Here is a 21,075-nt window from a genome sequence, read left to right as displayed (position 1 = left end):
GACTGATTTTGCGATCGCTGCGCAGAATCAAAGGAAAGGTGACTGGTGGAGATTAAACTAACAGGGACTGCAGTCGAATGTAGATGTGTGCTCATTTCCTGTGCTATTCAAATTCACGACAATTAATAACATAATGTTGGTGAGGGCTTTAAACTTATTGACTATTTTGGCGAGACAGGAAATCATTTCCTTGGGGGGGAAAACCCAAAATCAGATATCACACGCCCCCCCTGAGATGCCCCCGTGTCCCCCCAGGGGGGCTTACGCCCCACTTTGAGAAACACTGTCCTAACCCAAGCATCACATGTTCCCTGCAATATGTTTATCAAGGTGGTTGGGGGTAAGCCAGTGTCAGAAATATGCCACTATCATTGTTCGAATGGCCACGTTGTTTCACATGGATTGTGAAATCCTCCAAAAATAAATACCGGTAGCTTATACTTTTTTTGGTAAAGCAACTTTTGGAATTACAGTCACAATATGAAATCTTTGTTTTTTCCTGCATGGGACCTAGTCAGGGTGGTTGTTGTCAAGGTGTCCGTCTTCACTGTTAAATGCTAGGGGAAAATCTGATTCATTCACAGTGACTCGCCTTGCTCGTCTTGCTGCTAAACACCACCTCCACCCCACACAGTCATGTCGTGTGCTTTACTGTTGTTATACCTTGTCTTATCAAGAATCTAATTCATGTGTGGCCCAGTTTCTCTCTGATGAAGTTTCAAATAACACTATGACTAAAATGATACATTTTATTCAAATGGAACAGTGGTTTTCAAGCAAGGCATGCCTTTTTCAATGTCAAACTCTAGGCACACCACCAATTGAAAAATATTGGTTGAAAATGAATCTCTGTTGCATATAGCAACAAATAATGTAATTTTTGAATTTTCCCCGGCACAGTTGATGATCTCTCATGGCAGGCAAGTGTTCCCTGGCACAGTGGATGAAAACCACTGACCTTGGTCAACCAGTATTGGGCATAGCCAGAAAACACAAAATGGATTTTATTAGTTCAAACAGCCAATCAGACAAAAGCAGCCCTCTGGTTGTGCTGACTGACCTGAGACAAGTGAGTGGGCTCTGGTCCACCTGTGGCTACAGTACGCTTATTTAGAGTAACCTACTTAACAGGGGTATCCCAGCAGATAACTCTCCTACTTTAGAGCAGCTCAAGGGGTATTATAAAGATGTTTTGTTTATTATAGGACAGAAAGCGAGTGGGGAGAGAGAGACAGAGAAGGACTGGCAAAGGACCCAGGCCGGGAATCAAACCCGGGTCAGCCGCATGGTAGACGAGTGCCCTACCGGTTGGCCAAGGCAAGGGCTATTATAAATGTTGCCTATTGGCCTTATAGGCCAGTCAATCTAGCGTTTGACCCGGGACAAATTGCAATAGTAATCATACCAAGTTTTTTGTAATCCCTATGTATGCCTAAATAACATATTAAAAATCTACATCTTTATATTTAGTGGAACATACTTTTTTTCAAAGGTCAAAGTTGGAGATTTCCCATTCATTTTCTCATAGGGAGACAATATGGGATACTTGGGGAATAGGCAAAAAATGTAAACAATGAGATATCAATTTGAAACTTTCACAGTAATTTACTCAAGCAAAGACAAAGTTTTTTTGTATTGCAAGATGTCTGAAATATGATGATTGAATATGCAAATGAGATCACATCTACTTAAATATGTGTTAAATTATGCAACAACGGGCGAAACATAAAACAAATTGCAAAAGTAATGATGCACACTTTTTATTGATACTTAATCCACCCTACATCACATATAAAAAATCTACCTTCATCACTGTAGTGGAACATACTATTTTGAAGGTCAGAAGTAGCCGATTTCCATTGCATTTTGCCATTCAGTGGGTAAAATCGGATACTTTTGACCTTGGGAAAAGTATGTTCCACTGAATTGATGAAAGTAGATTTTTAATATCTGATGCATAGGGGTTGAAGGATCTATATAATGTATGAACCATTACTATTGCAATTTGTTTTATCAGTGTTTCCCATACATTAAGGAAACTATGGCGCATCGCCATAGTTTAAATGTGGCCGCCATAGTTTCGAAAATGTAGTGTTCCAGTTCCTACTGGAGTAAATACATCCTATAGAGAAAACCATGAGCGCTTGAAAGACAGAGGGATCAAAAGCCTAGTCAAGTTGTTGTGGTTAACTCGGGTTTGGGAGCAATAAAAAACCTTGAGAGAGTTGGGATGAGTTTACTGACACTCCCCTGGCTTTGTTTTACAGTTGTATGATAATGAGTTAGGCAACAGGCCTTCATTGACACAGCAGAGGAGACATCGGGCTGCATATAGAAATTAATGTGTAACGAATGTGTATAGACAAAAATGTGTAATATGTTGTTCAGCCCTTTTACCCTTTTATGGGAGGAATTTTGAAAAACTGGCACATAAATACACATGTAAATACACATGAATAATTGACCAGCACCCCTCATGTAGAATGTGTACGTGTCACGATCTGGACTTTGTGTTGTTGTTTTGTGGTCATGTTTCACTGTCTCTCCCCTTGTGATCTGATTCTTGCCCGTTTTGGTTTCCTTGTCTTTTGTTTACGTTTTAATCCTGTCACCTCTGTCCATGTGCTTTTGTTTTCCTGTCATGTGTTCTGCCCCGCCCCTCGTTTGTGTCACCTGCTCCACTTATCTTTGCCTTGTTTAGCTCTCGTTATTGTTTTCATCTCGTACCTGGCCCTATTCTGATTTCCTCGTTGTCCACGCCTGCTTGCTGTCATTGCTTTCACCTGTTCTTGTGTGTCATGTGCCTCCTCATTTGTCTGTCTGATTGTTGCTTATTATCCCATTGTCTGCCCTTGATCATTCCCTTCTGATTTGTTCCCTTGTTGGTTGCCCACCTGTGCCCTGTTAGGTTCTGCCCTATCGTGTGTTTTCTTGTGATTTCTTTCTGTGTTTTTAAGCCGTCGTGTTTCAGTTATTCCTTGTTGCGTCATTGTCTTACCACACCTCGTTCGTCTGAATACCCTGAGAAGTTTAGTAAGTGTCTTGTTTGTAAGTTTAAGTTTTCTGTCTTCTAGATTAATGTTTTCCCCCTTGTGGGTTTTTGTTTTGGAATGAATCTTTGTTACATTTGGTCCTTTTTTAGTGCTTTTTAGTTAAATAAAACCCCAACCTTTCTTATACCGTTGTTTGTATGCTGCATTTGGGTTCTCGCTTTGAAACTCTGACAGAATGACGCAACCAACTGAGAACCCAGCAGCACACTTAGCTAAGGCCTCACGCCAGAGCTTTCCATCACTGCGTGTTGGCTACATGCACATCCGAGACTCTATGTGCGCTCCCCCCAGTATCTCCTCTGACCCTTTCCTGGGGTCAAGGTTGGCCATTCGGGGCCGATCGAGGAGGAGTGTCTTCTCTAGCTGGGATCCCGAACCATTCCCCTACGAGGACTGGTATGTGTCCGGTTCGGACTCTGACGACGGGTCTGAATGGATGGACGTTCGACCAAGCCCTAGGAGGAGGCGACGCAATCGGCGCCGGAAGGGCTACCGACCTGTCCCCCTGGAGGAACCTGCAGATGTTACCCCACCAGAGTGCGTGCTGTCAGCGAACACACAGCTTCAAGCCCAGCCCCAGCCCCAACCCGAGTCTGCCAGAGCGCCGGCCCAACCCGAGTCTGCCAGAGCGCCGGCCCAACCCGAGTCTGCCAGAGCGCCGGCCCAACCCGAGTCTGCCAGAGCGCCGGCCCAACCCGAGTCTGCCAGAGCGCCGGCCCAACCCGAGTCTGCCAGAGCGCCGGCCCAACCCGAGTCTGCCAGAGCGCCGGCCCAACCCGAGACTGCCAGCCCGCCGGCCCAACCCGAGACTGCCAGCCGCCGGCCCAAAACCCGAGACCTGCCAGCCCGCCGGCCCAACCCGAGAGACTGCCAGCCCGCCGGCCAACCCGAGACTGCCAGCCCGCCGGCCCCCAACCCGAGACTGCCAGCCCGCCGGCCCAACCCGAGACTGCCAGCCCGCCGGCCCAACCCGAGACTGCCAGCCCGCCGGCCCAACCCGAGACTGCCAGCCCGCCGGCCCAACCCGAGACTGCCAGCCCGCCGGCCCAACCCGAGACTGCCAGCTCTGTCTGCCCGTCCGACCAGCCCCAGCCAGAAATCTCCACCTGCTTCCAGCACTTAGAGGACTTTTACGACCTGCTGGAGAGGCTGTCCCCTGTTATCTACACCCTGGGGAACACAAGGAGGCAGCTAGTGGCAGTCAGTGTCATCAAGGGTGTGCTGCAAAGAAGGCCATGGCTCCTTCAGTTCGGTCTGACCCCTACGCAGCAGAGAATGGACCAGCTGGAGGAGTCCCTTCAAACCCTGCTGGCTGCGGAGGAGAGGTCAGCCATGACTATTGCTCTGCCTGATCCTGATCCGGACCTCGGCGCTGCAACACAAGACCCAGAGCCGCAGAGAGGTCCGCCCGACCCCGAGCCTCCCGAGACCCCCCACGACGTCGCTCCTGCCGAGACCCCTGCTCCTGCCGGGACCCCCGAGACCCTCGCTCCTGCCGGGACCCCCGAGACCCCCGCTCCTGCCGAGACCCCCGCTCCTGCCGAGACCCCCGAGACCCCCGCTCCTGCCGAGACCCCCGCTCCTGCCGAGACCCCCGCTCCTGCCGAGACCCCCGAGACCCCCGCTCCTGCCGAGACCCCCGAGACCCTCGCTCCTGCCGAGACCCCCGTTCTGGCCGGGACCACCGAGGACGTCGCTTCGGTTGAGACCCCCACTGTGGCCGGGACCCCCAAAGTCGTCGCTTCGGCAGGGACCCTCACTGCGGCTGGGACCGCCGAGGACGTCGCTTCGGCCGAGACCCCTGTTGCACCCAGGACCCCCAGCGCGGCTGAGGCCCCCTCCGTTCCTGTGGCCGCCTCCTCCGTTCCTGCTGGTGCCGCCCTCACTTCTGCGAGCACTGCCCCTTCTCTTGCTGTCGGCGCCTCCCAAGTTCCAGTCGGCGCCTCTCCAGCTCCAGAGCCAGTCGGCGCCTCTCCAGCTCCAGAGCCAGTCGGCGCCTCTCCAGCTCCAGAGCCAGTCGGCGCCTCTCCAGCTCCAGAGCCAGTCGGCGCCTCTCCAGCTCCAGTTCCAGTCGGCGCCTCCCCAGTTCCAGTCGGCGCCTCCCCAGTTCCAGTCGCCGCCTCCCCAGTTCCAGTCGGCGCCTCCCCAGTTCCAGTCGCCGCTGCCCCTGATCCTGCGCTCGCCTCCCAGCGTGTTCCTGCTCCGCCCCCTGTGGCCCAGTCTGCTCCCTCTACCCACCTTAACTCAGAGGCTCCCAAAACCATCCTTGTTCCCGTGCCAGTCACCATTCCGGTGACCGTGCCTGTCACTGTCCTAATATCTGTCCCGGTTTGTGTCCAAGTGCCCATTCCTGTGTCCGTTCCGAACCCCGTCCATCTACCTGTCTTTTTTTTTCGCTCCCCTTTGCCTGTGCTCACCAATGCTACTGTGACTATGCCCTTCCCCATCTTCATCTCTGTCCCCACTCCTGTCACTGTCCCAGTCACCGTGCCCGTCAAAGTCCATGTGTTTGTTCCTGTGACTGTTCCCCACACTGCAACGTCTACCCCTGAACCTTTGTCGGCCTCTGCCCGTCCCGTGTCTGTGTCGGCCTGCCCCTCTGAGTCCTCCTGCTCTCCTGTCTCTGCCCATTGCCAAGGATCTGCCCATTGCCGAGAATCTGCCCATTGCAAAGAGGCACCTGTGCCTACCCCTTGCCCTAGGCCTGTCCTATGCCCTCGTTTTCATGCCCCTGCTGCAACCCGACGTGCCCCCCTGACCTTGCTGGACTTTGTTTGGGCCGTCTGGGAGCCGTCCCTTGAGGGGGGGGTACTGTCACGATCTGGACTTTGTGTTGTTGTTTTGTGGTCATGTTTCACTGTCTCTCCCCTTGTGATCTGATTCTTGCCCGTTTTGGTTTCCTTGTGTTTTGTTTACGTTTTAATCTGTACCTCTGTCCATGTGCTTGGTTGTTTTCCTGTCATGTGTTTCTGCCCGCCCCTCGTTTGTGTCACCTGCTCCACTTATCTTTGCCTTGTTTAGCTCTCGTTATTGTTTTCATCTCGTACCTGGCCCTATTCTGATTTCCTCGTTGTCCACGCCTGCTTGCTGTCATTGCTTTCACCTGTTCTTGTGTGTCATGTGCCTCCTCATTTGTCTGTCTGATTGTTGCTTATTATCCCATTGTCTGCCCTTGATCATTCCCTTCTGATTTGTTCCCTTGTTGGTTGCCCACCTGTGCCCTGTTAGGTTCTGCCCTATCGTGTGTTTTCTTGTGATTTCTTTCTGTGTTTTTAAGCCGTCGTGTTTCAGTTATTCCTTGTTGCGTCATTGTCTTACCACACCTCGTTCGTCTGAATACCCTGAGAAGTTTAGTAAGTGTCTTGTTTGTAAGTTTAAGTTTTCTGTCTTCTAGATTAATGTTTTCCCCCTTGTGGGTTTTTGTTTTGGAATGAATCTTTGTTACATTTGGTCCTTTTTTAGTGCTTTTTAGTTAAATAAAACCCCAACCTTTCTTATACCGTTGTTTGTGTGCTGCATTTGGGTTCTCGCTTTGAAACTCTGACAGTACGCCTATGTGTGTTGGGGAAAAGGTATAGCCTACTCTCTCAGATTTTATCACATATTTCAGTACATATGACCTCATTTGCATATTTCATCATCATATTTCAGAAAACTTGCAATACAGAAATTGTTTGCCTGAATGTTAGATACCAACTGTGAAAGTTTCAAATTAATATGTCATAGTTTAAAATGTTACCCTATTCACCTTGTATCTCCTATATCGTCTCCCTATGGAGAAATGAATGGGAAATCTGCCAACTTTGACCTTGGAAAAAAAGTATGTTCCACTAAATATAAAGCTGTAGATTTTTAATATGTGATACAAGGGAGTTTAAGGATCACTTAAAAGAAAGAACCACTATTGCAATTTATCCCGGGTTTGGGCCTTTTTAGAGCTAGATTGACTGGCCTACTATAGCGTAGCGCTAACGGTAGGGCAGTCGTCTGCAATGCCGCTGACCTCGATTCCACCAAAGGTCCTTTGCCGACCCTTCCCTGTCTTCCCACTCCATCAGTGTCCTATCATAAAAATAATGTCAAAAGACCAAAAAGTATCTAAATATATAAATAAACGTTGCCTACTATCTCTTAGTAGACAGTACACAATTCCCTAAACCTAAAAATTTGGAAGTTGCAAAATTGTGAGTCCTGCCTTGCTCCATACAAGTGCGCGAAGCTAAGCAGAAACACACAGATCTGGCTAGAGCCAGGTCAGACATGATCCGCTGGCAGGTACAAAATCATCGTTTACAAGTAACTGCTCTCTGGTTGCTTAGCTTTTTCGTATACACTTTTGATGTTTCCTATGAGGATTGCCAGACTGTTAAAAAAATTAACAAAATCCCTCCTTCACATGTGAACATCAGTGTGTGTCTTAACCTCTCTAAGTTCCACAGGTTTTGGCTATCTAAGGGCGTTTTCACACTTGTCCCCCTCCCCCTGTCCCTGTCTGGCGATTTAAGCAAACTCAGGCCTGTGTGAATGTCCAAAGCGTAGCCAGACTTCTCGAAAATAAACCGCACTGTGACCTTTTGTTGACGTGGTTTCACTACCATCCACTAAAAAGTCCTGACAAGTTACACTGTGACTAGCTGTGACTTGGATGGCTCTAAACTAGATGACTGGATGTGATCAAAAAGAGGATTGACACGCCATAAAAGCCAAGGAAAGACCACCTGGTACTTGTAATACACTCACAATTTGAAGACTAAAACAGAACTGAGTTATTTCTCTGTTGGTTCACTTTTTGGTCCACCTAGAGGTGGACTGATTTTGGGGGACTATATGTGAACAATGCCCTCACTGTCAACTGGAAGGGCAACTGAGTTAAAAAAAAAAAAAAATACAGGTAGGCCTATTTATGAGCCAGTTAATAATTCAAACATTGTCCACTCCAGTATTTGGCCACTAAGCAGTTGTCATGAAGCAATGTTGTTATATTGTGTATCTTCATGTGATGGCTGTATAATCAATATTCTATAATGTGTATGGATCCATGTTGGTTGAACTCGAGAGTGAAGATAGCGAACCCATAGATCACAACCGGATGTGATGTCAAGTGTTGCCCTGTGCACCCCCCCCCCCCCCCGCCCCCCAATGGCTGCTGTCCGGCGTTCTGAAATGACACCTCTGCCTTTGGCAACCGACGTCATTCTACGGCCTATGCAAAACATGTTAACGTAGCTCGTATATATCACTACACCAAAAATACCTACTAAATACTTGAATCTGGCACAGGCCGAAGCTGCAGCTCCGTGTTATCTACTGTTGATCATGGACTCTGAACCGTTCAACAACATTCAGCATATTCCGCCAGCAGAACTGGCTGGCTGAACTCTGGGAACTCTCCACGTGTATTTGTTTTCAGATCATCAATAGCTATTTTGTCAAAGTCTCGCCCTGTGTCCGCTGCATTTTGCCATGTCAAACCAACAGATCTCCTCTTTGGGTTGTGTTGATTTCCTGTTGATATGTTGCCATGCGACGAGGGTTTGCACAAGTTCAGATGACAAGGGTGATTTCATTGTTTGCACAAATCCTTTCAGGGGGGCAAAAGTCACCTTAGAGCTGGATTTAGGCGACAGGTCTACCAGTAGCCTATTCGCTCAACTTTTCATCCGATCCTGTTGCCAAGGCCTGCGCACCGGCACTTGTTCCGGGGTAGAACTACAGTATTTTTGTTCTGTTTTTTTCTTAGGCCTATCAATGTTGTGTCGACGTCTTTATTCAAGTTGACCATACATCTATACAGAAAACGAAATTCTTTGTCAAATAAAACTGAAACGAAGCGCAATTGTTAAGCTACTTTGTTATCCAAAGGCTTCACCTACACCCACTGAATAAACAGTCCACAGAATCACTGGTGATGCAAACCATTGTGTCCAAGCCTATGCGTGCAAAGGAATTGACATGTGGATTTTCCATGCCCAATTCTTCCAATTGTTTGTTATGGCAGGGCAACCCATCACAAGTTGTCTGTGGTCTCAAGAATACAGGAATACGTCTTTTCAGAGCCGCCTATCGCTGTGCGTAAAATAAGTCTGTAATGTCTGTACTCCGGCCACACTCAATAGGAAAAACAAAACAGAAACTAAACCGCACAAAAGCCTGTAGTAAATAATTCCCAATTTCTCATATTAGGAATTAGGCCCACTAACAATTAGTCTAACATTTAAAGTCATTGTATCACATGATGATCATAATGGTTCTGTAAACAACTCAATATGAAACGTGTATCTTTTTACCTTCAAAAGATAGATGGACCTTTGATTATTAGGCCTAATGAGCATGCTGATATGATGTCCTACCTGTGTCCTCACATGACTTCAGCGACAACACGGGTATTTGTGAACACATTATTTATTATCCTAAATAACCCTGGTGACAATGTAATTACAATGTAATAAATGAACACTTGTTCAGTCCTCAAGTTTTAAATGAAGATTCGAATCCGATTGTCCTTGAAGTATTACTCTCAGCTCGTGGGAGCAGTTTGTTTTTGCTCGAGGTCAGTGGGCCTCACTTCCGTGTCTCGCTTCTTTGTCTCCTCTTTTTTCCATTTCATCCGTCGATTCTGGAACCATATTTTGATGTGCCGTTCTGTGAGGTTTAGTGTCGTAGCAAGTTCGTACCTCCGGGGTCGAGAGATGTATTTGTTGAAAAGAAACTCCTTCTCCAGCTCCAGAAGCTGAGCTCGACTGTAGGCTGTCCGACTTCGCTTGTGTTCGTCAGGGTCATCGAGGTAACCTCCTACAAAACAACACCCGTTTTTGTCCACAGTCTAAAACTTTGACGTATGAGAAAACACAACTTATAGCCCTCTTAAATTGTTACCATTTATCATTCGCGTTCACGTGCTTTGTTGGAGGCCTTTATTTGGCTTTGGTACTCTTCTGAAGAATATGTATACTACTACGGACTACTAAACAATAAGTACAAAATGATGTCAAATACTCCACTCACCTTGTATAGGTGAATGCTGTGGATGTGATCTGGAGGTCCTCATCCAGGGAAATGCAACATGCCCACCGGGTTCAGGGGGTCGGGGTCGCCGCGGAATCTGCTGGTAGTCATCCGGAGCTCGTTCTTTCCCTGACAGGTACTCATGGGTGTGGATATCTTCGGGAATAGAGAGTTGGCAAGGTGGCAGGTCGTAAGGTACCAGATCCACTTTACCTCTGTCATCGAAGTGAGTATATTGAGGCAGGGGCAACGGTGCCTGTTCGCTGCCCACAGAAAAGCGACAGGCGGGTGGGTTCTGTGGGTACTCCTCAGCTACATGTGGCGGGAAGCCATCGCCATAATAAATATCCAAGGAATCCATACCGTAAAATCATGTGGTCCAGACAAGTGTCCAAACTGTGCGCGTACCGCTCAAGGCACAGGCTTGAGTGCACCTGTCAACCTGTGCCTCACCTGAAGGCAGTCACGTGGTCGACGGAGTACACATAATGGGCTAATTATTTATCATCTTTGCATGCCACACACCGGCCCAAGTATATTTTTCATATTTGCATTTGGAAAGACGACTGCGCCCACGTCCTGTCTGAGTCAGCTTAGTGTTATTTTTTCGGCCAAGATAATTTCACATGTGAAGGGAAACGTATGTGGCTCTATTTGAGAGCTGTGTTTGTCGTTTTCTTTCTCAATGATGTTGCTCTCGATAGTTTTTGTGCTGTAGTGTGGAGTGCACTTCAGTCGACTGTTGTTATCAAAGCTGTCAGCGTGCGCAGCGTATGATTGATTGCAGGTGTATGTAGGTATACAGAGTTGTCACGCAAACGCTCGGCCAGCAATGAAGGCCTATCAGTAACTCTCAAGTATTGATCGGCCGTTGCTTTTATAAGGGAGGTTGAAACATTAACTGTTGGTGAACCCAATACCTAAATAATTTCCTTCTGTTTTTTTTCTTCCCTTTCTTTTTTCTTTTTTGTTTCTGGCTGTAGTGTAGCCTGTTTAAACTATTACTTCTTAACCAATAGCCCGAAGCGGAATAATTTGATTATGGGCTGGCCTGGTTAAGTTTACGGTTTGGCTTGAGTTGTCATCAAGACGGTTGGCCTAACTGATCTATGTTTATTGAAATACGACTTTCAAAAAAAAAAAAAAATCAGTTCAAGTTCCTCAGAATAATATGGCGGTATATTATTCCATTCTGGTTTTCTGGTTTTCAAGACCGCTATACATATGAATTTATTTGCAACATAAAACCTGCTTGATGATATAGGAGGCACACTCTGGGCGCAACAAAAGGATGCCTTTATAAAGTGGCTGACAAGTTTTAGAATGGGCCCATTCTGAAGAGCGTGACAAAAGCGCTCTGGACATATTGTTTGGTGACCGAGTTCCCACTAAATTAAGTCACCAAAGACAGCTTTGATGGGACACGTGTCCAGAATTTCAGTTTGGCCAATCTCTTATGGGGCTTAGTTTCAGTGGGCTATCGCACCGCTGTCTTTGGCCTTCCTAAATGATGCATCGGCTCCAAACAGCCCTCTCGCGCCCGGATAAGAGCGGTGTCGCATTAAGCTCCCCGCTCAACATTGTACTTACAGATTCACGCACTAAAAATGGAGGTCTCCACAACCAAAGACAAAGAGGTTTCAGGGGGCATTCATCCTGAAGTTTCCTTTCCCGGTCCTCCTGGCGACTCGGCAGCTGCACTGGTTTGAAAGGAGCTCTTATTAATTGTCCTTTCTTGCGCGTAATTGTGTTATTTGAATAGGACACTGTTTTTGGAGGAGTGGTTTGGTCTAGATTGTACCTGTTCAGTCTCATAGTCGTTAGGGTCGGTTACTCTTCAAACGTCGTTGGAGAGTGGGTGTCTAGTTATCCAACATTTTCTTTGCACAAAAAAGTGCTAGAAAAGCCACGAACGGTCACATTTAATGATTAGATGAGTGGGTGTTTAAAACCGTACATTGCATGCAAAGGGGCTTAAGCACTGTTGCGATGCGTCTGTTGCGCGCGCGCGCGTGCGTCTGTGTGTCTGTGCGTGCCTACTCGCGTGCGTGTGTGTGGGATTGGAATGGAGCATTACACAAACATAGCTTCACAAGTGATCTTTTGCAGGCAATGCATCTGAAATTCTCTCTTTTTTGTACAACAAATGTAGGCCTGTAGTATAGGCCTCATGCTTTAACAACCTAGGCCCCTATTTTATTTAACAACTTTAAAGAAGTGAATAGTGTTATGCATGTACAAGGCCTATAGGCCCAGTTCAAAATGTTACTGCTGGGTTTTTTGTAAACTATTTTGTTCAGAGGATGGCGTTCACATGTCAGTCTGCCGTCTAAGCTAAGCAAGATCACCCAAACAGATTCTATACAACTGACAGTTGGAGGTCACAGCATGTCGAGCTGAAAAGGCATCCCCCAAAATGCTGTAAACTCCATTGTCAGCCACGGTCATTCATTCTCACACCTGCAAGGGGGTTAGTTCTAATTCGATTAATAAGAAATTCAATATATATTCATTAGGTGGCTTTCCCCCGATAATATATGATCGCCAGTCGAACGTGAATAGAGCCAGTTTATTGTGGGGCCTGAATGGGGCTGCGTGGGACCAAAACTTCACCTGCTTCCCTACTCAATTAGGAATGTATCCCAAACTCGGATGGAAAGCGAGTTAAATTAACCGTTCACTAATTTCCTATCGTCCCCCTATGTAATCCCTTCATTTTCAGCTTGCCCCTTCAATTTAGCAGAAGTTGAAAGGTTCAAATAGGACTTAATGAAACAGTGACTAAATCGGTCTCTGGCGCTCTGAGGGATCCCTGGAGCGGTTTGCTGAAAAGCCTGGAAGGCTGCAGCCGTCGGGGGTCCACCAGCTAAATGCATGTCTCAGGCAGGACAATCTAACCTGTCACAGCCTTTGCCCAACTCTATATAGCCTTTTTTCTGAGGTTTCGAAGGAATTGCTACATAATCAGCCCTTGTGGGACAGAAACTGCAATTAAACTCCTTTGGGTTAACGCAACACAGAGCACAAAGATCTGTTCAAACATGCACAGAAAAATATTGTCTTAGAAGGCTGAATTCAAAATGAGGAGTTTGAGAACATTTAGATGCTGGGATTATTACATATTTATGACATCCCAACTACTTCGGCAATTCCAAAATCAGTTATCTTTTTGTGAGTGCAAATTGATTGATCAGGTTTCAAAACAGTTTTAAATAATAAATAAAATAAAAGTAATTATATTATTCCTTGTAAAAGCCCGCTCCGGCACAGTAATATAAATTGGGGGTTCCCTTTGATTTTACATAGCCTTGCTTAGGCCTTAATTTACATGGTCTTCAAACCGCAACATAATGCTTTAAGTTAGGCCTACTCTACACGTTCGTGGTGTATTGAACCACAACTAGTTGCTCCTAATGCATACCGGTAACAACAATTTAAAATAGCCCATTATCAATGCATTTGTTTTCTGGGTGTGAGGCAAAAAAGGGAAACAGTACATTGGTTTATTTCCCAAAAATCTTGTCAGTTTTGTTCATTTAAAGAGGGGATGCCCAACGTTTGGCCGATTTGGTAATTCTTGCTGATCCTGCGTTGAAAACAAAACACAAGGCCCTGAATGGAAAGAGAGGGACTTTGGATAACGCGTCAGTGTGAGGGTGTTTAAGTAAAAGCATAGTTCCTTAACGAGGGTCCGTCCTCCCCTGGCTCCTGAATCCTTTATCAAGCTGTCACCACCTCACAAGCGGACAATGATGGCGCAAAACACGCTTTGCGCTCTCACCATTCTGTGCCATGGGCACTGCCAACCCCCTCTTGAAAACAGATGTAAATTGTCAAGAAGTAATCTATCTCCCCCTCTACATCTTGCCAATTCTTGCAAAGTAAAATTGCAAGGAATACGAACAAGTAAAGGATAAAGACAGTTCGCAAACACAGGCCTACAAATTACCTTTACCTTTTGCGCAGTTGTCGGTTGCTTGACAGTCAGCCTGTAATTAACCGTTATGCATACATTAATGTAAAGTGATGTTCGATGACTAGAATAATGAGGAAAAATAAATATTGTCACTTTAATCTTTACAGGCGATGCCATTCTCACTTTGGGTATCCTTCTACCAAAATAAACGCACACAATGATATACTTTTGACGTTTTTATTTAAATAAATACAAATATACACATTTTACGTAAAACACCAAACTTTAACAACCAACATATTCACAGTTGTTCAGTTATCTCCAGTACAGTTTTGGGCTACTGCTCTACATTTACATTAAGATGGCTGTACTGTTGGCTGCCCCGAACATCAAGTAGGAATACACACAGTAGACTATCTAATTTGGGTGTAAACATTTAATATCAGAACAGTTTGGTTCAGTTGCTTCCAGTGCAACCCACAGTGGTATTTGTAATAAACAACTATTCACAGTTTTTTGTGGCCTATAAACAGCGAGAAACTGTGGTGTCGGTTCAAATGGTCCGTCGGTGACGTTTTGCACACACTTTAAAGTCAAAACCAAGTTTCCGATCGACCATATGGATCTGCTGGATGGATCCACACTAAGTGCTAAAGAGCGCAATAGTCTTTTATGCCAAGCTTTCCTCCCTAGATGGGGGAAATCTCCTTCTCCTCTGTTGTTGATGCTGGCGATAACGACTCTTCGTCCTCTGACCTCGGGTAGTGCGTGTGGCTGCCGGCTGCACACTTACACCCAGCGTGCAAGCTCCTCGGCGTTCCTTTGCCCTCTTTCTTGTGTTTCACGCGACGGTTCTGAAACCATATTTTCACCTGTTTCTCAGAGAGGTTCAAGTAGGTCGCGATTTCGATCCTCCGCAGTCGTGAGAGATACATGTTGGAGGAGAACTCCCTCTCCAGCTCCAGAAGTTGTGTGCTGGTGAACGCCGTGCGCATCCTCTTGCCGTTCTGGATGTGCACACTGTCTGAGGCGCCTGTCAAGACAAATGACATCTCACTTAAGTACACTTGCAGAATTTGCCATTGCCATAATGTTTGACAAGACGGCATTACATCTCTTTTGTGAAAACGAAGGTTCCTCTATTTTACGCATTTTACGCACGGCTATTAAACTATTCCCCAAACGATGTATGTCTTTAAAACTTTATATAAAAGTAGAATGCTTTGTCTGTTCGAGCCCTACTGGGGGATTTGACATTAGGCACTAGCTAAGAGTTTCAAAAACAGAATTATATTCGGAAAGGCAGAACAGGTGCATGAGCTTACCGAGGGAGAGACAGTGGTACCTCCGCGGATCTGTGACGCTGTATGTGGGCGTGCAAACAGGTGCGTGTCCTGGGTGGGCCAACGCCGGACTCTGTTGATGTGCGACCCTCTGGCAAAACTGAGCTTCCCCAGGGAACTGTCCCTTCAGCAGCGGAATGCCAGCCCGGGACGAGTGGATATGCGAGGTAACGCACAGTGGACAGACGCAAAAGGTGCCGGTCTTCCGAGATGGGCACATGGGTGCCGTTACGCCCATGACACTGGGAGAGTGCATGCTGATGGGGATGAGAAAGTCCTGTGCTGCGTGCTCGCTCAAGGATGTTGGTCGTGCAGTGTCCTTTATGATCAAAGAGTCCACATAGAACGATCTCGACATGGCTGCTCCTTCAGTTGGTTGGTGATTGCAGTTGGTCAGTTGAGTTGTGTCTTGGACAGCGTTGCGGTTGGCCGTAGGCTATAGTCAACTGTGAAGCCCTTGGGAGATTGCAAGGTGCTTAAGTTTGATTGTCCAACAAAAGAGACCCCGGAGAGGCCCATCCCCAAACGTCACCCACGTGCGCACCAGACTACGGGGGCTTTAGTACTGGCGGTGACCCGAGCCACGTGATACCCCCGAGAGCTACCAATCAAAACTTTCTGGTTTTCTGAAAATACAACCCTGATTCCAACATCACAAGCTGCACACTGCAGTTGTTAATGGATTCATCTCGGCAATACTCCAAAACACAAATTCAGCACCAGGCGTGCGTCATAGGCTATTTGCACCTGCTAAAGCTTTATTATTTTTGCTTTATCTGTTGCAACCTTGTTGCTCACCTCAGAAATGTGGTCATAAATCATGAAAATGGGTTGTTTGTTATTCTTTGAAGAATAACAGAAAGCTGAGTTTAGTACATTTGCTCTATCGTCTTATTCTGTCCATACATTTTCTGACAATAGAATTTCCATGAACTCATCACCACCAACCCATTTGTATTATTTTATTTTAATAGCCTACAGTGGAAATATTAGCGACATAGTCCCATAGAGGTAACAATGTCTGCTGGCAAATGTCCAGCTTTTGCACTACAAGTTTTCATGTGCCTGCTGCACACCTTTGAACTGTACCAAAACTGTTCCATGCCTTCTGGACAAGTTCCAGTTCAGTTTCTCTGCTATGTTTACTGTATTCATGTAGGCCTATGTGAGTGAAATAGTGTTATGAGGGTTGGCATCAACGGTGTAGCCTTTACCTCCAACTATCGGTTAAACCAAATCCTGAGGTAGGCCTGTTTAAAAGAAAAAAAAGGTATCATGTAATGAGTATGTAATTGTCCCCCCATGTCCGTTTTTGTCAAGATTCCAGGTCTGCCAAATTAAAGATTTATGAATCGCTGCAGCCGAGTCTCAGGGCTGGCTATTTGATCGCGATTAGGATTCAATTAGAAAGTGTTTATTGTAGAGGTTTCTGCCGGGTAAACAGGCAGCTATTTCAGAAATGCGATAATCCCTCATCTTGTGACAATAATTAGCGAGGTTGATCTCCTGGCGGGGCAGCGGCTGAGGCTCTGGCTTCCACTTTCATCTGTGAAGTAACGGCTCTTGCACCCAGACAGAATAAGGAAAGGGAGTAAGGCTGGGGGCTTTTGCGAGGTGTGCGCAAGTCTCGAATATTTTCTTCTTCTGTTCTTTATAGTTTGATATCCATCCTTGATTCAAATCTTAACTAAAAAAAATCTTACCACGCCAGATACTCCTCCAGTCTCTCCAGTGGCCTAGGAGCCAAAGATCACACAAGAGTTGTGACTACATGTTAAATCACTTTATGCAGATGTTTTCATAAGTGAGCTTTCAGGTTGATGCAAGGACAACGAGTTAATGGTAGTTTGATATCAGTCCTTTGCCATTTGACCTTCAGACGCCCTGTGGTGGCTGCTTGAACTGATACATGTTTAACTTCATCATTATCTGGGGTTGTTTGTGTTATGAAACACGCTGGAATACGGCTTTAAACTAAGTAGGTGAAATAGGCTAAATAGGTGCAACAACAAACACGTCTGCCACACTGTCTGTAATTGCGCTAATAAAGGAGAAACCCGCGTATGACACGGGAGGCGCGCAAGGTTGTTATGGTAGGAAGGATGATTTCAAACGAGGAGACAGCGGGAGAGAGGGGGAGAGACTGATGAAGAGAGAGAGAGGGGGAGAGAGAGGGCTCAAACCAGCTAACCAGGCGGAATGATAGGCGGCGCGCGCCCACATCACATATTCCCAGCTTCGATATTATTTTTTTTCCATAATTCTGTGCGATAAAATTTCATTGTCTATTAAGTAATCCCACAAATGAGAACCTTTATGAGCCTATAATGAGGCCTAATTGCCTGGACTAGTCGAGCCACGTGGAAGGGTTTAGCGGGAATTAAGGCTCCCGGTACAGAGCACAGGCTGTTACCTAGCCATCACTTTCATAATTCAAGGGGAAAATTAGTCCATTTAAGGGAAAAATCCTCTGATTCCTTTTATTCTGCTTGGGGTGACAGGGCTGCTACTTTTTTCCACTTTGGTTAAAAAGCAAGTGTAGTAAAGGGGAATGTAGCAGAAGTGTTGGGCTTTAGGCCTGTAGACCCCCTGGCCTGAAATGATGAAAATGCATTGTCAGTCTTTCATTTACGCACTTGCATTGGTATGCCCAAGGTATAGAAAGTACTCCATTGATACACACTAATTATATTGTTTTGATTGGGCAGTTGAAATCGCGCCCATTCAATAAATGTGGATCAAATTGTCCACTATCCATCATTGTTGTCATTCCACAAAGTCTGTCTCGACTTTGTGAGGGTGGAATTAAATTGTGATTTCTTCAAAGAGACGGCGAAAGAAAGGGGGATCAAGAAAAGAAAGTCAGACTATGGCTTTCTGTCACTTTGGGGGAACAAAACACACAACATCCACTTGCAAAGGTGCTGCGCCAAAGCATCTTTCCCGTCTTTGCGTTCCATCCCATGCCATATTAAAGCGTGGAGAAGTCCATTAAGTCTTTGTGAAATGAGCGTCATTAACTTGTATCAACGCCCTTTTACAAAAGTTGCATTGTGGTGCATGGGGCCGGCCTGCGGCCCATCTTGGCTAATACAGTGGGCGATTTCCCCCTTTATCAGTTACCAGGCAACACATCGTGAATACCAAAAACTGAAAAGAAACACTCGGGTCTTCAATATAGTCTTCAACAGCGATGGGAAAGGGGAACAATGATCCCGCAGACAACATAATGCCACGCAGTGACTTTTCATTGCCAATTATCTCGTTCATCTGAATAGCAGCTGCAATGCCCACTCTCCATTTCATCGTTTTAAAGAAGAAAAAGACGTGAAAGAGAGAGAAAGAGCCAGGGTGGGAGGGGGGCTTCCATGTTTGTGTCAAAATCTAATTTATGTCTTAATGAATAATTCGATTTTTATGTAAAAGAGATTTGGACACAAAGTCTCCCTCTCTCTCTCTCTCTGACCCCCTCAAACCACCACCACACTCTCACTCACACTTTGCAAGCGGTCTAACTTATAGCCTATTCACTAAGTAATTCTACGGTAAAATATTTTTAGATCTTAGAGATGTCTTAATTCTTCATCAGTTTGTGGGCTCGCATGTGTCTGCAGGTGCTGCAGCTGTCACAACAAGTGGGTTGTGACACAACTGTCATACACATGAAGTTCTTGTTGAAACCTATCATCTTTTGCACTTTATAAAATAACAATACAAAATAAATAATCAAGTAATTTAGTTTTGACCGTTTATGATGTGCAGGGGCAGGTATTTAATTTCCAAAATGAAAACGGGGGCCCCACACAAATCATCCTCCACTGCCAGCAACTTGCAATATTGCATTCATTAGCCGGGCAATTTTGCCTGTGAATGTGCACATATGAATAGGATACAACAATTTGTTACAATCCCCCTCTGTGCATTTCAACGGAAAATGACAGCCAATGAGCTCCGTGGACAAAACCACTCAGAGGCGCCTATTGTGGACTCTCGGGAGATGAGCGGAGTCACGCACGAGGGGCGGCGGATTAGCGCTGTAGGACGACTGCGTTAAGTCTGAACTCTTTCTACTTTATAGGGAACACACACACGCACTGGCGCATACACGCCAAATTATTGTTCATTCTCGAATCCGTGCGCAATTGGCATAAAAGAAGGATCCCACAAAGGATAAACAATGAGAATCATGACATGTTGCTTTTTCCTGGCGTTTTGTTTAAAAAGAAAAACACCATCATTTGCAGCACCTTATTAGATCTCCAACGTGTCTGTAATGGGCAGCATTTATTTCCAAAAGAGCGGGTTTATGTTTATTACAACACAAATGCGACCCAGCGCCATGCAATAAAGCAGCCCTTATACCGATTTGAGTTTGCTTGAGTTGATCAAATAAAGTCCCTAAGATGCCGATGTGATCACAGAGCGTGTTGAAATTAATTCTTTGTTTATATCATGCTATTATTTAGAACCCTTGCTTGTTATGGGGTGAATAGTGCTTCTCCACTAGCCTACTGCTTGTTGGAGCTAGGGTATTTTTTTTATATACAGGCCCCTTTTAGTGAACTGAACTCAGTCCTCAGTGCATACAAAAATTATATTAGTCAATATTTAGACATTTTAGACACTTAAATTCTTAGGAGGCCGGTAATAGCCAGTAAGCAAGATGGCTGAATTTTCCAGTAGGCCTATCTTGATTTTGGAGTAGATGCAAGTAGTAAAAGGCCCTTATGACAAATTTGTACAAGAGAATGGCAATGACCTAGTTGTTGTTAGTAAACAATGTCTTGTCATATTGTATTAATTTTGAAAAATATAGCAATGTTGTAAAGTTTTTTTCCAGAGAACAGTGAATCATTCCACATGTAGAAAACACACACACACACACACACACACACACACACACACACACACACCGAATTATTTAATGAATTCCTTATTACCCTTCAATTAGAATAAAGGTACATATACTTAGTAGCACTTTGTAAAAGTGTAAGGTCACCACGCGTATAAATGGAAAGTCCCAGGTCTGCTCCTATAAGTTGTCGGCACAAAGCACAGTAATTGTACCGGAATTAATGTCTGCGAAACAAACTGCATAATCCCACATTAGCAGCAATACAAATACATTTCGCCAAGTCCGTTTATTGGCTTAATAGCATTACAGTTGACTCTGAACAGTAGTGCAATTCATGCACGACTAAAAAAAAAATTCCTCGCACTTAGGATTAATTACCTTGCGTGAATGTGTTAGACTTGGACAGACCCAGCCAGGATGCTTTTGAATGGAATCTGTACACAATCGTGCTGGTAATACTTCGGTGCCAGTTTTAAACTTTCCTTTGACGAGGTATCAAAGCCCTGAAAAAGTTCCACTGCAGGACGCAAACTGCTTCTGATTAGGGGGCCCTCATTGTCAGGCTTGTTTAAACGAGCCATTGTGGCGATTTTATTTCTCCCTCTGAATGCAGTGGAAAGTATTGATTGGGGAAATGTCAGCTTTGCGTGTGAGTGAGACTTGTCTTGAATCAGCCGCCATTACACTGATGTTCAGCATGGCACATCACACCACTCATTATAGGCCCTCTCTGTGTTTATTATTATATATTAGGCTGCATCTTCTCACTGATGGGGATGGGCTCAACTAAGGCTTCGCGCACACACACACACACACACACACACACACACACACACACACACACACACACACACACACACACACACACACACACACACACACACACACACACACACACAGACA

General features: G+C 45.5%; 2 protein-coding genes across 2 annotated transcripts; both read right to left on the bottom strand.

Annotated features, from left to right (window-relative positions):
• Positions 1-9,390: 9,390 nt before the first annotated feature.
• On the bottom strand, positions 9,391-10,469 carry LOC134450349 (pancreas/duodenum homeobox protein 1-like). The gene is made up of 2 exons (XM_063200198.1): positions 10,059-10,469; positions 9,391-9,845 (listed from the first exon to the last, which is right to left on the bottom strand). Exons 1-2 carry the CDS (start codon positions 10,417-10,419, stop codon positions 9,571-9,573), a joined length of 636 nt encoding a protein of 211 aa, XP_063056268.1. The 5' UTR covers positions 10,420-10,469; the 3' UTR covers positions 9,391-9,570.
• Positions 10,470-14,265: 3,796 nt separating this feature from the next.
• gsx2 (GS homeobox 2) lies at positions 14,266-15,675 on the bottom strand. Its single transcript, XM_063200197.1, has 2 exons — positions 15,300-15,675; positions 14,266-15,007 (listed from the first exon to the last, which is right to left on the bottom strand). The coding sequence occupies exons 1-2, from the start codon at positions 15,673-15,675 to the stop codon at positions 14,664-14,666; spliced, it is 720 nt and encodes a 239-aa protein (XP_063056267.1). The 3' UTR covers positions 14,266-14,663.
• Positions 15,676-21,075: the final 5,400 nt, after the last annotated feature.

The sequence above is a fragment of the Engraulis encrasicolus genome, chromosome 6, assembly GCF_034702125.1.
Source record: "Engraulis encrasicolus isolate BLACKSEA-1 chromosome 6, IST_EnEncr_1.0, whole genome shotgun sequence".
Lineage (NCBI taxonomy): Eukaryota > Metazoa > Chordata > Actinopteri > Clupeiformes > Engraulidae > Engraulis > Engraulis encrasicolus.
The sequence above is the reverse complement of the archived record's forward strand: the minus strand, read 5'-3'. Positions and strand labels throughout refer to the sequence as shown.